This window comes from Scleropages formosus, chromosome 8, assembly GCF_900964775.1.
Source record: "Scleropages formosus chromosome 8, fSclFor1.1, whole genome shotgun sequence".
NCBI classification, from domain to species: domain Eukaryota; kingdom Metazoa; phylum Chordata; class Actinopteri; order Osteoglossiformes; family Osteoglossidae; genus Scleropages; species Scleropages formosus.
The window spans coordinates 7,038,858-7,061,570 of NC_041813.1; the positions used below are offsets into that span (position 1 = coordinate 7,038,858).

A 22,713-nucleotide genomic window follows, 5' to 3' on the forward strand; every position below is an offset into this window, starting at 1 on the left:
TCCATATTCAGAAAATAGCGACTTAAATTTATGAATAGTGTAATATATGCATCCAAATATAATGCCAGGTGCTGAAAGTAATTGCTGAGAAAGAAGAAACAATGATACAATACCAATACAATGAGAAATCCACTTCATTTTTGTCTCTGTTGTTTTAATACATCTACTCACATCTTTGCCGGAGTCTGCTTTGCTTATCTATCTGGGTGGTTTTAGTGCTGCCAGTTTATTGTTTGCAGTTACAGTATGTACATTCTTAACAGGACTTATTACAAATTTGAAAAGACATTGCTTTCTGCAAGTTAGACAACTTTACCCATTTATAGGTTTATTATAAAAAATAAATGCTATGTGTGGTTAATGATTGCATCAAAAACCTAGTGTTTCATAAAGCCTTTTCATCAAGTTTTTTAAAAAAAATCATATAATTAGGCATATAGATTACCTTCTACTGCTTGTTTTGGAAAGGGTTTGTAAATTTAAGAAAATGTGAATGAACGGCAAATGAAGTCAATTTAAATCTGAATAAAGATCTAGGTACCACCTCCTGGCTCTGCAAGTGCTTTGGTTTTAGATATAACGATGTATTGCTCTGCAGGGCTATCATTTTTCTGAGACTGGAGATGAGAAAAAAGAAATGGGCCACCTGTATTGCAATGTAGACCTGAACTATACTGTCATGGGTCTCTTCTCTAGACAGGGAAGGACAGGTGTCTATCAGTTCTCAGCTTTTCTACTCTGGAGTGCCAGAGGTATGAGAGGAACCTGAGGTGCAGGGGGAGCGGGCAAGGTGCGAATGGTGGCAGCTGGCCTGAGTCCAGGTGGAGCAACACAATCTTCCTCACATAGTTTGTGGTTGGGAACTATGGTGGGCCTTTGCTTTCTCCTGAGCTGACTCAGTGTCTGCTGTGGTCATTGCATGGCTGACACAAACCCATAATAAGCTAAGAAGTTATGCATGCCTTCTTCAGCACAGACTAAAATGAAGGAAGTCGGGAAAAATTGCACTCTGCCAACTGTTTTGACCCATATTTGGATTGTAGTCTGGAAAAAGCTGTGTTTTTAGGACAGTGATGTAGTGATGTTAAGAAGCCTGCCATAGAGTTGGAACTGTTCTGGCCTATTTGTTGCGGACAGAAACACACTCTGCCCACTGAATATGAGCATAAGCCAGGATTATTTGGAAAGGTAGCTGCTGCACCCAGTGAACACACACACACACACACACACACACACACACACACACACACACACACACACACATTTTCAGAACCGCTTGTCCCATACGGGGTCACGGGGAACCGGAGCCTACCCGGGAACACAGGGGCGTAAGGCCAGAGGGGGAGGGAACACACCCAGGACGGGACGCCAGTCCGTCGCAAGGCACCCCAAGCGGGACTGGAACCCCAGACCCACTGGACAGCAGGACTGTGGTCCAACCCACTGCGCCACCGCACCCCCCACCCAGTGAACATCAGAGCTGAAATGGAGAAGCACCAGGTGCTAGATGAAGTATTCCTCCAAAGCCCAGCACTAAGGGCAGAAGGACCAGTCAATCACCAGCCCAGCAGGTGGTACTCTGTAGTATGTAGTAGTCTCTGTCTATTTATGCTGGTCTTGCTGCCAAGTCCTTCTAAAAATATCTTAAAAATGGTTCTTGTTTTGGGCTGGTCTGTTAGAAGAGATAAAATGCTATCTTTATGAGTGTGTAGAGATAGAAACAGAGAAGGGATGTGAGTTGTAAAGTTTGTTTCAATCACTTGTGTCCTCTTCTCCAACCCTTCCATCAGGTTGTTCTTTGAACCACACATGCATAGCAGGATTTGGAAGTGCTCTAAACTTAATGAAATATAGCAGTGTGTCTTCTAACTGTTGAGTAAATGGTAGAGAGGATGTATTCACAGATACTGCACAAAACTGTATGCTGGATTGAGTATGAATGATAAGGAATTGTTTTTGTTACAGTCTGCAATCCTGGGGTGACTCGGTGAAACATATGCTGGGTCCTTGGCTTATGAACACAATTACCATTGGAAGTCTCTTTGCATCTTGGTTTGTTTGAAAACCCAAACTCATTTTTACCAATACTATCCCAGTGGAAAAAAAAAAAGCCTAATAATAGACATCTTTCAATTTATTCAGGAGTTCGGATCTGTAAAAACCTCACATGAAACTGTAATGAACGGAAAACTCTCTATAAGACTTCTTGCATTCTGTTTTTATCAATCACTTGTCCAGTGTAGGTTTGCTGTGTTCCAGAGACTGTGATGAAAACATGGTGGCTGAGGCAGGGTACACCCACCCACATGCTCTGTCTACAACCACTTGTCCCAAGTGGGGTCACGGCGAACCGGAGCCTAACCCGGTAACGCGGGGGAGGGGACACCTTGGACAGGACTCCAGTCCACCGCAAGGCACTCCAAGCGGACCCGGGCCAAACCCACTGTGTACCCGAGATGCTTTATTTAATTTTATTAACTTCAAACAACATTAATATTAAGTTTAGTTAAAAATTTGTAAAAAGAAAATACTTACACCATGTCTTCATAGCATCTTTCAGCTTTTTTTAATTGATCTACACACAATCATTAAAAGCATAGCAGACATACCTCAATCTATTCATCCGGTATATTCTGTGAAACTTTTACATATAGCTAAATAAATATACACTATAAAACAATTTTTTTAAAAGTTTTTTCAAGTGGTGAGACAAAATTGTTCTTGACTGAGGAAAGAGAAAAGTGAGACTTATTTAACAAGCATTTTACACTTCTGTATCTTTTTTTTTTTTTTTTTTTGGAACAAATTATGTGTACAGTTAAGGTCATTGAAGAAAAAGTATGTGAAGCTCCAGGGTAATAGTGTTGAGGCCAGCACTCACAGTAGTAACTATATATAATTTTTTGTTCAGTGTAAATGCAAAACTGATGCTATAACACGAACGAGACAGTCATGTCACTATAACTGAATAGAACAATGAAGTTGATTGGACAAACTGCAGATAGGAACGACACTGACATCCGTTATATGGCAGGACGCTGGCTCTTAATCACAATGGATGCTTGAGGTAACCTTTACAAAACATGTTAACTGCAAAATAGAGAACAGAAAAACAAAATTAAAAAAAACCACCATCCATAGTATAACAGACTGGGTAAGTGCATGTATAGCATATTCAGTATATAGTTACTGCTGTGAGTGCTGACCTCAACACTTTATTTCAACATTTATTAAACTTTTGTAAGGCTTCAGCACCCATTGTAACAGTTTTGCATTTTGGTGAGCATGTTTTTAACTTCCCATTACAACCTCTAGGACATAACATCTTGAAAAGAAGGTAATTGGAGGCACACGTTTCAATTCAGGTGTGTTTGTGAACCACCCTGCCGTATAAAATAGCCATACAAAGTTGGTTACCTGTTCCTCACAACAAAACTATGCTGTAGGGTAATATGAAAAGAACTTTCAGAAGACCTTAGAGAACAAGTTGTTGAAGCTTATGAGACTGGAAAGGGTTTCAAGGGTTTGCTACTCTCCCGAGAAATGACTGTCCTACAAAGAGCAGTGCAAGGGTACGCCGTACAAAACTGAAATCATTGATGAAGGACCCTTGGGTGAGAGCTAAGGGTCTGCAGGCATCATCGCTTGAACTTGTCAATGTTAATGAGTCTACCGTAAGTGAAACACTTAACAAAACGTGGTGTTCATGGGAGGTTAGCACAGATGAAATCACTGCTCTCCGAAGAAGGTGTTGCTTCAGTTGTTTGCTTAATTTTGCAGCGGCATCACATACACTGAAATTATTGCAAGTGTAGCTGTTATTGAATCTAGTCATGAATGGTCTGAATGTATGTGTATCACCAAAATGACGTTATAGTCCCAGCCATGTCTTTGACTGTTCTTCAGTAGTTATTCATTTTAAATGAGTCTGTATAAATATTATTCTTAGTAGGTTCATTTGATTGAAGGGCAGATTGTCTTCAGGGATTCTTTTCTACAGAGATCTTGTTTCCTGCAGTTCCCTATGATAGCATGAAGATTGATTTAATCTCTCTCAAGAACTGACTGCTGGACCTGTCTTGTGCTGGGTATATCCACAGGTTGACTAGTCATGATACTATTGTGGATGGAATGGATGTATTCCTGCTGTGCACAGGATATTCAAGACTCGGGGTTCTCTGGGACGAATGTTCCCAAGGGGGCTCCTCCTTTCAGCGGCTGGCAGTTAAACGTGGAACTCCACACTGGTAGTATTTAATGTCTTTAATATCTGGCTCCACAGATGCTATCAAGTTTTATGGTTACCTTAAATCTGAGATGTATTGATCTCAGTGCATGCCATGTACGAGATGCGGTTTGTAATCTTGCCAGAGCCCTGCTGTGAAAATGAGCATCTCCCTTGGATGTAGGCCTGACAGTTTGATAAGCCAGAGTGTCTCCTTGCGACAACATTATTTTAGGATTGTCCTTTGCTGTATCTTAATTTTGAACACATTGTCCTTGCTCTGGAGTGCTCGTGTGACAGTTTTGGAAATTGCTGCTCCATTTGACAGCACAGAGCTCTGCATAACCTTTACTCACTCAACTGCAGTACTGATACTGACAGGCACCGATGATGGCTTGAGTATTTTTAGTGTTCTCTAGAACGTGTTCAGCGTGTTCAGTTCAACAGTGCCAACAACAGGCACAGATGCTACTAATACAGCTTTTACCTGATCCAGGTAGAAGTCAAAACACAGCAGACTTGGCTTGAAAAAAATCAAGTACAAGAATCTGAATATGCGATTTCCGCTAAATGACTCTATTAACCTCAACCCTAAACACACACTTTTGGGACCTCTTTTGTGGTCTTGCATTCAGAGCTCTCTCTGCAGGATGTTGCAACAATATCATCATCATAAAATACAGTCGCTCCTCCCTTCTGGCAAAGTTGACTAATGGTGATCAGCTGGCATGGTTTGGGAGAGACCTGGAATTCGAATCTGTCAGGATATGTGGGGATGCCTTGTTACTACCGTGGAAGCCCTTGGTGACTTTACAAGTATGTCATTGGCTATTTATAGGACTCTCAGTCCTCAACTTCACTTACACCAAGTTTGACATCAGTCGACACCTTTCAAATTATTTTTTGCTGTTTATGTTCCCGTTATGTTATGAGCTGTATTTAGTTGGAATAAAGTTTTGGGAATATTGAATGACATTTCCGACCGCGCACAAACACCTGTGTGTCCATGTCAAAGCCAAACAAGCAATATTTTTGGAGGAGTAAAGGCAACACTTAAGAAGGCTTGATTCTGCAGCTTTGTGCTCAGAATTGATGCGTACGTTTTAGTTAGCAAGTTGTCTCATGTTGGACCTGATATTTTACCATTTATTATTTACTCTGTCTCTGAAAATCTATTTCACCTATGAGTAGCCCTGTCACCGGTTGTCGCTAGTGATGAATTGACTACCAAAGTGTGGAAAGTTGGCATTTGTCACATTTTGACTCCCAGCTTTTAAATCTGGCATTTTGAAATTGGTGTCTGTTTGAACTCGTGCGGGTAGGTGAAGTGGCATTCTTTATGTGAGAGTCATCAAGGCAAATTGCTCTTTTCAAGTGACAGGCAGAGGCGTGATGTGTGCACTCATAATCTGCAACTTTTTGGACCAAAGGATTGTCCATTTCTTTGAATCTCATTTTTTCCAGTTTCAACAATTTGTCATGATTTGCATCTAAAGATGATGTAATGTATTAGTCAAAATATACATGGTTTGAAAAACCTTGTTCACATACTGTGTTTTTAATTTTAGACCAAACAACCTCATTTCTCAGTTTTTGCATGATGTAGTAAACTTCACTTCTCATTTTCCATACCTGTGGCTACATAGGAAATGTTGCCCACTTATGATCTGTTGTCTTTTTATTGGTTTCCTACCGTGGATCTCTGTAATAAAGCTAGTGTTTGTTATAATAAGCTCATTTTAAGCTTTGTGTCAGTTATCACAACACCTTGTGTAACAATTCTCAGTGCATATACAGTAGACCATCCAGAAAGCGTTTGTGTTTATTAATACCTACTCTGTTTTCTTGCTGATATCATTTGTCAATGTGAAGTGTCAAGGTTGTCTTATGTAATCTGTACTAAGTAATTGCAGCAACAGAGAAGGATGTAATACACTACATTGCTTTTATTGTACTGTGAAGAATGGGCTGTAAGTTTGCGTCGGGATCAGATAAGTGGAGAGGGAGGGTCTGTGCACTGGCATAGGAGTTTCAGCTTCTCCGCCCCACCGTTAGCTTCAGGCCAATGCTGTGATATGTCTGATGAGACAGCATACAGTGATAATGTTACCCTAGCTCCTGCAGTCCTGGTTTTCCAGAATCTCATCGGCTACAGCATTAACGGTACCCTGAGGTGGGGGAGTGGTGACACTAGGAGCTGTTTTTAGCAGCGAGCTGAAGGTCAGATGTGTGCTCAGAGGGTCGGCACTACTGGTACCTGATGGTGGTAAGGTCACGGATTTCCCCTCGGCAGTCACTCTGTGGGTGGGTTATGGCTCATGATATGCCCAGGCTTTCCCAGGAGAGTGTCATGTATCAGCCAGCACAGGTCATTGTGCAGAGTCAGGGTTTTCACTGCAGTTTACAGAAACTTGTTCATCGGGTTTTTAAACGTAACTTGGACTCCACTTACAGCTAGTTTAACTGCTTAGATGTTCCTGATGTGCATTGCACATGTTTACAGATGCCAAAGACATGGAGTAAAGGAAGAGTAAATATAAAAGTAGTGGTCATAATTACACAACATAGGAAGTATTGCATGACTTAAAACAAAACAATTTCTAAAATTGCATGTGTTTAGACATTCCTGAAATGCATTGCACCTGAAACATTAGAAATACATTTATATTTATTCATTTAGTAGATACTTTCTTTCAAAGAGACATAAAGGTCAGAGTAAACAAGTGCATTGCATCAGCAGAGATAAAGATGCAGGCATCCAGTTGACAAAATACATTCAACCCAATACCACCTTTTTGTCAGCATACATTGCACAAACATACAGTGGATTTCAAAAAGTCTGAGACCACTAGTGAAAATGCTTCTGTTTTGTATTATTTTCCAAATTTTATACAAAATTTCTCATTACATATCAAATTATTGGCATAACAATTTGAGTGAAAAGTATAATCTTTTGAAAAAATTTACATGAGTTTCAGAGTTTCTTTGTGTTTTTGCTAAAGTTTGTGCAAGACCTGATGACCCATAGTGTCCCACCATGATTTGAGAATGCTCTGACAAAGGAAAAGTACCACTTCTTTGTGAAGAAGGATTCATACTGCAGCAGGATAATGACCACAAACATACCTCTAAGCTTTGCAAGAACTACTAGAAGACCAAAGAAGAACAAGGAGTATTGACTGTCATGGACTTTCCTCCGCAGTCACCTGACCTCAACCCCATCGAACCTTTATGGGGGCAGTTGAAGACCATGAAAACCAAGCATTCAGTAACGTCACAAGATGCTCTTTGGATCATTCTTAATTCATGCTGGGATAACATGGATCATCAGCTTTTGGATAAACTTAATACAGTTGGCTACAGGAAGCCAAAGGGGAGAGATGAGGAGGGGGTATAGCTCCTGTATGGTTTAAGTGTTCATGCACCATAACTTTATGATCACGCCCGGATAAGCTTTTACACAGCCGCTACTCCTGTATTGTACGTAAATGTTTGTGTACCTTTAAAAAAAAAAAAAAAAAAAAAAAATGTAGAAAGGTGATCAGGAATCATTTATTCTGAGTTTTATGCACCTACTCGTGTGATGAACATCGGTGCATAAAGTGGAAAGAAACAGACTAAGTTTACTTAAGGATCACATGTCTGCAGCAGTCTTTCTTTCTCTTAATGTTATACACACACTATTTTTCTGAGATGTCCGTCGCTTTGGAGAAAAGCGTCTGCTAAATGAAAAAATTTATATACCTGGGATATATGAATAAATATATACTTGGGAATGCTTTAGCAAGTTAGATACAGTGTGGACAGCGGTGTTCTGGATCATCTGGAGAGGCTTGATGGTAGAGTCTGGGTGTGCAGCTAGGAAAGAATTGCAGCACCTTGGGTGAGATGCCACCATGGCCTGACCAGAAGCTCTGTTGAGTGCGTTGAAATAAGGGCGGTTCCTGTGGATCTTTTGGACGAAGGATCTGAACATCAGGTTATAACTTTGGCATGTGAGAGAAGCAGAGACTTGAGCTGATCATTGCTCCCAGACTCTTAATTAATGAAAATGAATAAAATGAACAAGTTGTCCTACATATGGATGGACCTGATCAGAAGTGAAGGATTTAGGTCTAGGAGAAGTTTAGTTGTAGCTGGTGGTGATTCATCCAAGCAGAGATGCCTGAAAGGCACGCTGAGATACGAGAGTAGATATGAGAGGAAGATAAGAACTGGGTGTCATAGGCATAGCAATGATAGGAGAACCTGTGAGAGTGGAAAACCAGTTCAGAGAGGTTGAGGGGAAGAAAGAGTCAACCCACCTGGTAAGGTATGATAGGTATAACTCAAACCATTTCAGTGCTGTTCCATTTGCCTTAATTTGTGTGTTTTGAAAATGTCATACAATGTATACAGAAGAACATTACCTAATGTACATGCACATCTGTCTACATGCAGGATGCCTGTTTGGCTCACAGAGGACACTGAAGTGTACAGCATTCTAATACTAACCTTGACCTATTCTTGCAGTAAAAATTTGATATTTAAAGGGCTGGTCAGGGCTAGGAAAAAGAAAGAAGACCGTTAGTCCTGGAGGTTTGCATTGACTGTTAAGGGTACACAAGGCTGAATGGTATGTGGCACCAGCCTGCCATAGATCTGGGAAGTCTGTTTGTTGACATCACATTATGGACTCATGGATAGTTTTAAAGTACAGTCTTTCCCTCTGTTACTCGAATCCTCTGCTTCCCTTTTCTCTATTTCTTCCTGTCTTTCCGTACCCCTCTCTTTAATCTATACTCCTCTTGCTTCTTTCTTTCTCTCGGTGCCCCACATTTTTCCTGAAGCCTCCAGCCAGGCAATGAACAGGCCCTTTGTTAACTGGAATGAGCAAGAGACTTGAGCTGGCATATCGCCTGGCTGAGTGAATAGTTATCGGTTGGAATGATCCAGGGAGGGGAGGTTAATACCAGGTTTGTAAACCAGCACTTTCAATCCACCACTTGCTACCTCTAGTACTTTGTGTTCTTCTTTTTCCTTTCTTCATAATCATGTTCTTATTTTGTTTAATCCAGCTAGAGGTACCTGCATTATCATGCCTGAGAGGAGTAAATAATTTGTTCTGTTTATCTAGAGGAATAGAACTTCACCATGTACAACTGCATGTCTTGTTACAGTAGTCTTACTGTTCAGAAAGGTGGAAAAAATTGAAACACCTTCCCGTCTTATGAACTTTCTATTATAGACTCAGACAGCATCTCTGCTCTGCACCTCACTACCTCATGCACTTAAGTTCTGGTAGTTTTCACTGGTTAGAAGGATTCTTCAACTTTAGTGGGCAATTTGCATTCGGAATCATTTTGCTCTGTCCTTCTGGCCCTGGTTAAACCTTGAGGGAATCCAATGAATCAGGTGACTGAGCTGAAGGTTAAAGGGCACCTTGAGGCCTCATGCACCCCTTATGCATGGCAGGATTTTGTCTCAGTTGCCACAACTTGTTTGTTATGTCAGCAGAGGCTCAGAGCTCTGCTTGGCAATTGCTGCTGACATTTATTGTAGAACCACACAATGAAAACAGATGAGGGGGCAGGCACCAGGTGTGCACCAGGTTCAGTCGTGGTTTACAAAATGCATAAATATGCTAGGTTTCCCACATAATAAAGAGGATAGAGCACCTCTATTTATAGGAGACCCCCAGCTTTGTAGTATGTCACCGATCATTTAGAGCATAAAACACTGGACACTGGGCTTATAAAATATAGTAAATGAAAAGTAAAGTGTGCTATTTGTTATACAGGGAATTCTAATAAATAAATGTTGCAGAAACAAAAGAGATATGTCTCACCACTGACCTGTCAAACATATTCTGTTCCTAGCAACTTAGTGTGCTAATGATTACCTGTGGTTAATGTCCTCTGGGTTGTTTTTTTAATACATTCATCAGAATTTCCTCATCTGTTAGGTAGTCAGATATTGGGTGTTTCAGTTTACAGTCTCCTTGTAGGCACTTCTTGATCTCCTCGATCTCCTCCTTCATGATCTGTTAATGTTGTTTAGTGTAATTTGTAAAAATTTACAAAGCGTCATCTGCTCAAAGGACATCTTCCTTGGTATAACCTTCAAAATTGAATTCTGCAACACTCAAACTGTTCTTGAAACAGTGTGGTGCTATAGAATCCCACACAGTTATTAAGGGTTACGCTTGCTTAACTATTATTTCCAGTTAGCTTTTTGACTGGTTCTCTGTGACAATTTTGTTTCAATGAAGAAATTATTCACATGTCAACTGGTTGAATTTTCCATGTGGTATTGTCGTCTGGATGGGCTGAACAGAGATTATGTATCAGAATAGCTTTTTACTAAATTAACGTTATGTAAATGTGTTTGAACAGTCAGTGGAAAAGTAGTATTAAACCAGTCTTGAAATATGGGTCCAGTTATCTAAAGGTTTTTACTGTGAGTATAGTGAACTTTTTATTGATATGATGGAAAGTTTGCAAAACTCTAGATTTCTAACCATTAAAGTCTTAAGCATGTACATTACATTTATTTAGCAACTTATAACTGTTTACCTATTTATACGACCTAGTAATTTTACTGCACCAGTTTTAAGATAAGTTCCTTGCTCAAGGGTACTACAGATGGAGAGAGGGATTGAATCTGTAACTTTTGGGACCAAAGGCAGCAGCTCTAACCACTACACTACCACCCGTCCCTATGTAGCTAGAGCCAAAGGGCCACTTGGTCATTTCTTTACTTAAATCTCTGTTTGTGTACATTATAGTCTTGGAATGGCAGTGTATGTTCAGGCAACATCTTGAAGCACAGGCCAGTTTCATTGTACTTGTCTACCTTGTGCTTGCTATGGTGACTTTGTGAGAGAATCTGTTTAAACTCATGCAGGTACGAATTTACTGCATCGATATCAGCTGAAAGAATTTCTGCAGACACCAGGACCTAACTTGTAGCAAGCATTTTTGAAATACAAGATCAACAATGGATCTGCTCCCCAGTTCCTACAAGACCTTGATTGCTCACTACACTCCAGCCACTGCTATGGTCCTCCACCTCTGGATGGCTGGTGGAGCCATGTACAAAGCTCGAATGTGTTTTGGTTCTGGCTCGAATGTAGTAGAATGACCTCCCCCTCTCACTCAAAACTGCCAAATCTCTCTCAACACTTAAGAAGGGTCTCAAAAGACATCTGTTTTGGACTTTTTTTTGCATTGGAGACCAGCTTCTTCTTCTTCTAAGACAAATAAGGCTTGTAACTTCCTCTTTCTTCTACCCCTGCACAGTGGATCCAGTAAAATTTGAGTATGGACTTTCTGTACATCATTTTTCTAGTGGTAAGCTTAGTTGATAGGGTAATATTTGAATTGTAAGGATTTTTTTTTTAGATTGAAAAATAGTCAATGTGATGGGCAGCAAAATGATGCTTTAATATTTCTTTCCACATGATATTTTAATTCAAAATAATACTGCTCATAAATAATTATTTGCAAAACTTCTGTGGACTTAATTTGCTTTGAGTAATATTGTGAATGTTTGTGGAATAGTAACGGATGAGAAGGAAACATGCAGGAGGAGGAACTTTATTCTGTACCTAGCAAAGGATTTGATGGGAAGAACTTTAAAGGCCTCGGGGTCAAAGACGGCTGCCGTGGACCCACGAGAAGATTGACAGTAGCCATCCTCCAAAATGAGAGGCTTCCTCCCAAGCCAAATTGTATCACAGCCATTCCACTGTTAACTCTGTTATCATCTTTGGGACCCATTAAAAGCATGGATTATGTGGCTCAAGTGGTCAGAGGCAAGCCAAGTGTATTTTAAATATAACACAACCCACATGTCCCACAGCTGTTCAGGATTAGGTCTATAGCACAGTGCTGTGTAATGGGTGCTAAACAAGGTCCCTTAGTGGAGATTCTACCCTGAAAAACCCTCAACTAACTGAAAATTAGATGTAAAGAAAGGTTACTTAATTCTAGCCTAATCCCCCCCATCGCTCGCTCGACTTTATTGTCTTCGCCGAAACATGGATCAGCCTGGACAATTCGTACACACCTATGGATTTCTCCAGTAATTAGTTCAAGTTCAAGTTGTTTTATTGTCTTTCCTCTATATAGCTTCTATACAGTGGAACGAAATGCCGTTTCTCCGGAGACCACGGTACAACACAGAACAGGAGTACAAGACAGTAAATAAATACACAGGACGTGGATGCGGACATGGGTGGTAACTGTAAATAGTTTGTAGTGTATGGAGTCATGCTGGGTTACCTGTTTGACTGTGCCGGGTGAGCGTTGGGAGGCAGCATGGTGTTGAGTAATCTGACTGCCTCAGGGAAGAAACTGTTGCGGAGTCTGCTGGTGGAGGCACAGATGCTGCTGTACCTTCTGCCAGATGGCAAGAGGGCGAAGAGTCCGTGAGAGGGGTGAGAAGGGTCGTCCACCATGCTGGTGGCTTTGCGGACGCATCTCTGTATCTCACACCCTTTCCGGCAAAAGCTGAGGGACAGACTTGTTCTCTCCTCTCAGTGGAAATACTCAGTTCTTCACCATCTTCGACCATGTATTCCATGCTGTTTCGATCAAACTCACTGTACACTCAGGTTGTCCGCTATTGCCCTTTTCGCTTCCTTGTCTGCTTCTCTGAATGGCCTTAACATATGGTTGAGTTCCCTCCCAGTGGAAAATTCTCTGCTGATGTATTTGGGTGACTTCAACACATATCTTCAGGGCATTCAAGCAGTCAGTCTCTTGCTTCTACTCACCTCTCCATCCCAGTCTGTTGTCACTCACAAGGCCAGTAACTATCTTTACCCGATAATGATATTGTCATTACTGTATTTGTGATAAACTTGCCTTGCATTCACAGATTACTCCAGGGAGCAAAGCAGCACAGGGCAACCTGATCCCGGGTGACATTATCGTGGCCATCGACGGGGTCAGCACGGAGGGCATGACCCATCTGGAGGCTCAAAACAAGATTAAGTGTGCCAGCTTCAATCTTTCCCTCACCATGCAAAGGTACCCTGTGAGATTCTCTCTGTGGGTCATCCACACCCTTCAAATCCCTGCACTTGCTTGTACATCTGCAGGCTGCACACCATAAGCATTCCACACATCTACAGGTTATACCTGCACTACATACTTTACCTTTCTCATTAAAAAAAAAAAAAAAAAAAACAGTAATTTATCACTTTTTTTCATTGGTCAGTTTTCAGTTGGTGAATTTTTAAATGAAATTTGATTTCGAAATGGGACGAGTGCCTAATGAAAATGGACAGATGATGTTCAAAATCAAACATAAAAAGTCAAGTAGATTTATTATAACCATGTGTTTCATTTGCTTCTTTAACTGCGCTTGTAAAACTTGTTTATAAATGCATATAGTAGGTACTCGTTATCACTTTGAAACACACAACTTATACTCTTATTAAAATAAAAGTTTCACTGAACAACTGTAACACAGTTTGAAGACAGTTCAGAAAAGGTCACAATCCCTTTTGTTTCAGGATGCGAAAGGGTATAAGTGGATCCTGAGTAATTATAAGTCGACTTAATGCAACTTTGTCCTATGCAGGAAATATCATAGAATGTGTCGGAATACACACACACACACACACACACACACACACACACACACACACACACACACACACACTGTCTGAAGCTGCTTGTTCCAAGTGGGGTCACGGTGAACCGGAGCCTAACCCGGCAACACAGGGTGCAAGGCTAGAGGGGGAGGGGACGCACCCAGGATGGGACACTCCAACCGGGACTCAAACCCCAGACCTGCCAGAGAACAAGCACAGGCCAAACCCGCTGTGCCGCCACACCCCCCTCGCACAGCTTAACTGTTCTCCCTAGTATCAACACTTAAAGCTCTTTTCTTTACTCATGCCAAATCGTACAGTTGCTTAGAAGACATCTGACAGTTTATTGTCCTATAATTTAATCATTTGTACAGCTGGATATTTTGCTGTCTTTACTGAGATATTACTATACCTATGGGTTATCTTTAATGAGGTCACTGGATTCTTATTTGTAAGTATGGTTTAAAAAGTAATGCCCTTAGAGAGTACATGATTTTGTTGATTTGATGTGAGATTATTGCTCATTGTGGACTCATCAATCATGGACTTCTGTCTCTCACTGTGACTCTTATCTGGGATTGAATGTCTAGTTTGACAGTGATTGTTTAAGATAGAGATCACAACTGTGAGTCAAAGTAAAGAGTAGTGATTAAGTTTCAGCCATCCTCTCATCACCCTATTGTATTTCTTGTGATATTAATATACCTGTTAGTCATTCAGCGCCATTTTCATGAAACTGAAATAGCAGAATGCCTGTAGTGAGAGATTCTGTACATGTGTATGATTCACAGCAGACATGAGTCTCTTGCTTTATATGACCATTGGCCTCTATCGTGGAGCTGCACGCTAAGCCTGCTTGATAACCAGACATTTTCACTACACTCTGTGCCACCTTATGCCTTTCTTTGCACTCTCTTTACGGGAATGTTGCATACCTGAACATATGTTGCTTTAGTATTGCTTTTGTTTATTAAGCAGACGCTTTTCTCTGAAGCGACTTCCAATGAACTCTATGTAGCGTTATCAGCCCACACACCTAATTCACCGTGGTGACTTACACTGCTAGATACACTACTTACACTGGGTCACTCATCCGTACATCAGTGGAACACACTCTCTCTGTCACTCACACACTATGGGGAACCTGAACAGCTAGTCTTTGGATTGTGGGAGGAGACCAGAGCACCTGGAGAAAACCCACACAAACACGGGGAGAACATACAAACTCCACACAGACTGAGTGGGGATGAAACCCATGTCCTCTTGCACCACCCAGGTGCTGTGAGACTGTAGTGCTGCTCACTGTGCCACCTGTATTACCTGTCACCTTCCTAAAACAATGATGTTTTGGATATAGGTAGGATTGGGTATACAAAGGACCTTCTTGTTGGGTGCAGAGCACTGATGAAATTAAAATGAATTGAATTAAATGCAGGAATGGTCGCAATTAGAAACACCCACTGGTTAATATTTGATCAGCTGGGCTCACGAGTAGACAATAGATTAGTCATAGACTGCCAGACTTGGAAGGTTTCCTCCTCCTCTTGTACTTTAACCACTTTTGGGGAGAAAAGCGTTTATTTACTAAGTGAGATACAGCTGAACCATCAGAAGGAATGCCCGAAGAATGTCTTAGGAAAAATGAAAAGACGTCTTTTTAATCCTCCAGAAATTTATTTGGCAGTCTCAACGTTCTTTTTCATCCCTTTATCTTTTGCGTAGTAGGAAAGGAAAACAGTTGCTCTCTGTGAAGCCTTTTAGTCAGTGATAGACTGGTCATTCCCAGTGAGACCACTGATGCTCAGTGGAGATGTTAGAGGGCTCTTGTTGCACTCTCTGTGACATTTCCCACAGCCTCCCAGCCATCCAGTAATCAACTTCAGATGTTTTCAGATGCTGTTTATGGGGGTCTCCACAACCTGGCCATAAAGATGGGTGCAAAAAAACAGGATGAATTCACAAGTGTGGTGGTTGGAACTGCCCTTTGTTTGGGTTTATTGGCAGGGCAATGTGGCAGCTCTTTAGTGCGGAAAGGTCACAGCACTTACTTACCCCGTATTTCATATGTAAGACAATTAGCTGAGCGGTAGTGAGGGCTATTAAATGTGACTGTAGTGCTCAGGCCATGCATCACAGACTGGTAATCCAGCTACACTCATTTGTTCCGTGGTTATCCTAGCACTTCCCAACTCTTTCTCACTTGCCTTGATGTCCTATAACAGCCAATAGGCACAGCAAGATGGACTGAGTTGTCCTTTTTGGAGGCAAATGACTTGTGCGTGGCTATCATCTCCCTAGCACAGCATCATGCTTGTACACCTTTGCACTTCCTTTTTGGTGGGTGTACGTATGACTCGTGTCCAGTGTCCTTTCTCATTTTTAGGGAAGTCTGACTTCAGTCCAGGTGAGTGGCAATGTTTGCGACAGCTATTTTCAAGTAGGTTTTAAGTTCTTCCCCCATCCTGCCTCAGTGCACTGGCCCACCATCAAACCAACCAACCAACCTTACCCATGGGCTCCTCTGGAAGACTGTCTCACCTGCCTAATCAACGAAAATAGAGTTAAGTGTTCACTGTGGTGCCCTGGATGATCACAACCAACTGCTTTGTTTAACTAGGGACACCTTAATTGCTCACTTACTTGTAGGGGGCAGCTGGTACAGTAGTAGTTAGAGCTGCTGCCTTTGGACCCAAAGGTCATATGTTCAAGTTCCACTTCCACCTGTAGTACCCTTGAGCAAGATACTTACCCTAAAATTGCTTCAGTAAAGTAACCCAGCTGTATGAAGGGGTAAATAACTGTAAGTTGCTTTGGAGGAAAGTGTCAGTTGAATGAGTAAATGTAAGGTTACAATCTATAAAGCTCTGAGATTTTATTGCACAGCCTGTCACATTCAAACCTTCTAGAGATCACCTTTCAGTTGGTGCAGTCATAATTAAGTGCTTTATTCTACCAGTGCAGCAGCCCTTTACAACTGGTCCGGAGTGTTTCCATGCAAACGCAAGGTGGTAAGTGTGTAATCAGTGTTTTCAAGGAAATATGAAAAATTAGAAAATACCGAATTACTCCCTGTAAGATTATTTCATATGGAGCTTTCTTAACCTTCTGCTGAAACAGAAAAGAATAATAAAGGAACTGATAGTCAAAGCTTTCCCTAAATGTGGATAGTAGGCCAACTTGTGGATGTATGTGCCGTAAATGGTACTGACCAGAATTTTTTTTTAACTAACAATGGATCCATCCATCAAGACACAGGAAGTTAACAACACATTCTACTTTTTTGACATCTAGGATATTATTTTAAAAAATGTATTGATGAGGTTATCTTGGAGTCAGTTGGAAGGTAACTTGATTAGCTTTATATTTTCCCTTTTTACTTTTATGACAACCTCTGCATGTGCTAATCTTCTAGTTTGATTAACAAGCAGTCAAAGCACTGCTGGGTCATCAGAGCAAATGGCTTATGGTAAAAGGTCTTTTTTTCGTTTCTGTGTGGATCCAGATGGGGGGTGTGGTGGCACGGTGGGTTCAGCCACTGTCCACTGGGTGGCAGGTCTGGGGTTTGAACCCTGCTTGGGGTGCCTTGCAATGGATTGGCGTCCCGTCCTGGATGTGTCCCTTTGGCCTTGAGCTCTGTGTTGCCGGGTTAGGCTCCTGCTCGATGGAGGCATAAAAGGCAGAGGCGGAACGAAGTCGGATGCGGACCCTTGTTCGCCAAACTGCTCGCTCACCTAGAGTTAGCCTTCGCTTCGCCTTCATCTTCGCCCTTGTCCTCATCCCGTATCCCTTCCCTTTCCTGAACCCAGCTCAGTCTTCTTGTGTTTTGACCTTCTGTCTGTTTCCTCGACCACGTTTCTGGATTGTCCTTATGTATGACATTTGCTGATCTAAGACCTTCGCCTGTCCCTGACCACGCTTCCTGTTCCTCCTTGAAATAAACTTCTGTTCGCTCTGCAATTTAGTCCGACAGATCCTTCCGGAACATGAAAGCAACCCTGCTCAGGACAAGCAGTTGTCGACGATGGATGGATCCATATGTTCCTGGATTCAGACTTTGCACAATGTATTGTTCTCTTATCCTGTTCTGTCATCTAACTCTCTTATCCCCCAGATTGTTAGATTTTGGGGTCTTTATTGCTCGCTTTTCCCATAAAAAGTATAGATTCTGGTGTGCATAATAAAACTTTTTTTATTGCACCAAATCCAGTTAAATATTTGCAGAAACAGAAATTTGTTTCACATACATCCACAGAAAGTGAGTTTTTTTTTAAATGTCCTGTGTAACATCTGAACATGGAGCCTCAGTCCAAGAGTTCTCAAGTGCTTCTAGGGTTCCAGGAAGCTCAGAAAAAGGGGCTTGTTCAAACATTTGTAATGTCCTCTTAATCCTGCATCAGATGAAGGGAGCTTTTACCTTCAAAGTTTATGCAGACAAGGAGAAGGGAAGAGGTAATTTGTGTATGTACCTCAAGTGATCATGGGTCACTGGGAGAGTGTGTTCCTGTAATTCCATGCCTTGGTTAAAAGTCAATTTATGTTGGGGATGAGGCATCCTTAGGCTCAGGTTAGTTCACACAGCTAAAGTTTTTGATTTCTAGGATGACTGGAAGAGAGTGATGTGTGTGTACTGATCTTTCAGTGAGTCTACTCCTGTCCTTCCATGTACACATCCACATGGTAAAAATGTAAATCGGGGAAAAATGAAAATAATGACAGCGCTATGCTCTTCGTACTTGCTGCTGTCATCCTGGATTATAGCAAACACCTTGAAAACTCCCGAATGCCCTGAAATGTCCTTCGCTGTAGTGAAAGTAATGTAGCAAGAGTCTCCAAAGAGGAGATTCTCCTTCCAATGCCTTCTGATGAAATGAGGCCAGTTGAGTTGGACAGTACTGGCTAAGTGAGATTTCCCAAGGCAATGTTCTGTGTTCCCTGATTTATTCATAATTTAGGCCTTCACATCGTTCTTTAACAATCCTTCATGTCATAGAGCACATCCTTCTTGGGTCCTCTGAGCAACATTTAAAAGTACAACTGTGAAGTTTTAAAACTCTCTTTTATTTCAGGAAGGTTTTTAAAGTTTGTTTTTTCTGTTTATTTATTGTTGAATTTACTATGTCACAAGGTGTGAAATTGTCCCCTCTCTACTTTTGGCAACTTTGGTATGTTTCAAAAATCTGCTGAAATTATCATTTATCATTTGTTTTTCATTGAACTTCACTTGTACTGGCAGCGTGATATCCCCTTTAAATGATAAGTCTTCTTTTGTTAGAAGGAGCAAGTGTGAAGCCCAGGATCAGACTGTACTTGTAAAATCCTTGTACTTTGGGTTGTAGGTGAGAAGCAGGAAAGAGCAAACACTGATGATATTGAAGACCATTTGAATACATCAGTGGGTTGTTCAGAGTGCCATTGCTACTGTGCCAGCAGTGCTCACCTATTACCATGTTACAGGTTTTATTCCCAGTACATCATCACTGCTTTATTTTTGAGTCGCAGTACTTCCTCTCTTCCTTTTTCTGTCTGACACTTGGTCCATTTCATACTAAGATAATGTAAAGGTCTGTATTTGGGTGTTGAATGGAAAACTGAGGATCAAGTAGCACGTACATAGAGGAAACTTTCCAGTGTTGTTAACTGAAGAATTTTCCCATTTTTGTAATGTCCCTGTATATGTGGTGTGGATGATAATATATGGTGTACTCTATATGGTATGGCTGGATGACTGAAAGCACTGTCTCTGCCAGACCAAAACCTGCTGTAATGATACAGTGGCATTTTCTACCTAAAACTTATGTGATAAAGTGGCATTGCTGACCAAAAACTGTCATTCAGTGTTTTAATAGCATTTGCTTCCAAAATCTTACTTCTCTTTAAGGATGGAGTGCTGTTTTTACACCAAAAATTTCCCTCACTAATTGAGTACAATTCTCTTACATCATTAGCCTCCTTTTTTCTCCTTTCAGTAGCAAGAATTCAGTAAGGATTTGAATTTGAAAAAAGAAAGGATTTTTGCACAATTTTCTGTAAAAGTAACAACGTTTTGTACATCGAGATGAGAGCAGTTTTATACACTGGGTCCTTGATCAAATTAAAATTTTTCGAAGATAAACATTTTTCGGTTAGTTTTACATGTTTTTTTTCTTCTGTCTACAGTTGGTCCCCGACTTACCAAGACTTAGTTCATTAGTCAAAAAGTTCACAAGCTGAGCATGAAGCGGGCCAGGGGCTCATCATGAATTCTGTGTGCAGCTACTCTTTGAGAATTGCGTGCATGCGTCTGTATCTCTCTGTCTGCTGGTGAAATGTACTTTTCTTTACGGAGTTGTATGTTACCTTACAGAAGAGTGTCTGCTAAATGAAACTTTGCTGTGTGATTTACATTTATCCATTTAGCTGATGCTTTTCTCCAAAGGAATTTACTGTTATTTACCCATTTATACAATGGTACTGGAGCAATTTGGGGTAAGCACCTTGCTCAAGGGTACTACAGCTAGAGGTGGGTATCAAACCTGCAACCTTTGGGTCCAAAGGCAGTTCTCTGTATTTTCACCTGCACTTGGGATCCTGGTGTTGGTATTTGGCAGTATAGAACGCCTATACAGTGCAGTAGCGTGACGTAATGTGACTGCCTTCACTCTTCTCTTCCACACTGTTTATAGCCTGTGTCTATTGTTTGTGAGTAAAGCTGATGAATGTTGCACAGTTGCACAATAAATCAGTCAGCAATGAGCATTTAAAAAGAATTTGAGGAAACCATGTTTTTTTTTTGAGTCACTTTAAATTTGTTTTAATTTTAATGTGATTTAAAGTAAATAAAAATGTTTAAATGAAACTTTGGCAGCTGCCACACACAGGCCACCCACACATTTACATTTATTCACTCTGCAGTGTATTACCTTACACACACACACCCTACACATACGTGTCATACATAGACACCCCGTATGCGAAGACCCACTGCACAAACCACACTGGTAACCTGTTTCTGGTACAGGTGTTTGGTGTGGGGTGGCTGATAGCAAAGTGGTTAGACCTGTTTTCTCGGGATCCAAAGGTTGTGGGTTCAAGTCTCATCTACTGCTGTAATACCCTTGCGGAAGGTACTTGCCCTAAATTACACACGCGTTGGCTGAACCGCTTGTCCCATACGGCGTCACGGGGAGCTGAAGCCTAACCTGGCAACACAGGGCGAAGAGCTGGAGGGTGAGGGGACGCACTCAGGACGGGATGCCAGGCTGTCGCAAGGCACCCCAAGCGGTACTTGAGCCCTAGACCCACCGGAAAGCAGGACCCGGTCCAACCCACTCGGCCTGCCCTAAATTACTTAAGTGAAATTACTTACCTGTATTAAACTGGTGAATAGTTATATGAAGATTAAAATTCATTTTTTGAGAAATGAATACATGTACATGCAAACACAGATTTACCGTGATGACCCTATTTAAGTCCCTTCTGCCCACAGTGTGATGATTCCAGCTCTGTATACATTCTGATCCCCTTTTCTCTAAGAACTCATCTAGCCCAAAAATATAGATATACTGAAGCAGGAAATATGACTCTGCATCCTCTTGTCCTACAAACTAGTACAATTTTCACAGAGTACAGTGGTACAGAGGCTTTTACAGTACAACAAATAATTATAGTTATGTCTCAAGTATTAGTAAAGTCGATAAAGTAAACTGAGACAGTAAAAGATAATAAACTGAAAGTCACCAGAAACCAAGAAATGTGGTGCATGTGGTTAGAAGTTCATAAAAGACAGTAAAATAAAAGTTGTACAATATCTTGCATACTACATGTTTCTCCCTGGTATTCATATTACAGATTTTCATAATACTTAACCTTGTGTACTTCAGGAATAAAATACATTAAGATGTAAAAGGAAGAGGAGAAATTGTATTATAAAAAGTTGCTGTTGTGTTTGATGAACTAGCTGGTATCAGACACATAGAAGCTGCCTCCTTGGTGTTTTGGGTTTTGAGATTAAATCTCAATATGCGAGCGGTCCTCCCGTGTATCTCACTGACCTCTGGCAGACCTGTGTGATTCCGTTCCTGAATGCTGGATCAAAAGGGGACCAATTTTATTAGACAGGTTTGACCCAGGACCTCATAAGTGGGTCAGCGCTGTCTGAACTTAAGCCAGAGGTATAATCATTTGTTTTCTTTTTGTTGGCCAAGATGCCATGATGCACAGCAGCCTTTGCTGCTTCCATTCCTCATTGCACTTATGATACCTTAGTTACAGTATGAATAGCGATCGCTTTCCCAGGACTTTACGTTCAGTATTTGCCTGAAGCTACAGAAACATCGAGATTCCAACTAGACCCCTGGGGGTACGTGACTCCTACTTCCCATCTATAGGACTAGTACTGCCAGGTCTGCACAAGCATTTTTGGATGTTGTACAATTTGAATTCTTGACTCTCAGCTCTAAAGAGTGCAGAAGTGGCCTGGCAACCATGTGTAAGTTTGTTATTTGACAAAGGTGTCATCACACAGCTCGCTGTGGTGTATCGAGCATTGTTTGGCACACTCACCATAGTCCTTGCTGCTGCCTGTGAAACCCTTTTTCGTTTACACGTGAATAAACCTGGAAGTCATTTGCTTCCTTTTCCACCCAGGAACATTTTCTTTCCTTTTGCCATTAAGTCATTTTCCCAGTTATTAAACTGTCCATGAACTGTCACACAGTTTTCATCAGCTGTCTTGGTCATAGGTTGCATTGATGGACAACATTTGTGTCACCTGCAGGTCAAAACGCCCAGCTCCAATACCCACTGTTCCAATGCCCACAAGAATTGACATCTCCAAACCCATCATCCCACACCAGAAGGTAGGTGGCTCGTCTCCTTCTCTGTTGCGATCCTCTCTATGGAGTCTTGTGCCATCCACCATGGGAGG

General features: G+C 41.3%; 1 protein-coding gene across 5 annotated transcripts in view; it reads left to right on the forward strand.

Moving 5' to 3' along the window:
* ldb3a (LIM domain binding 3a) overlaps positions 1–22,713 on the forward strand; it is a 51,664-nt gene that overhangs the window by 4,362 nt on the left and 24,589 nt on the right. For all 5 annotated transcript variants that reach the window (XM_018766284.2, XM_018766289.2, XM_018766285.2 and 2 more), the window contains 2 exons: positions 13,088–13,239; positions 22,564–22,645. In XM_018766284.2, coding sequence (XP_018621800.2) covers positions 13,088–13,239; positions 22,564–22,645 — 234 coding nt within the window. The remainder of the gene's footprint in view (positions 1–13,087; positions 13,240–22,563; positions 22,646–22,713) is intronic.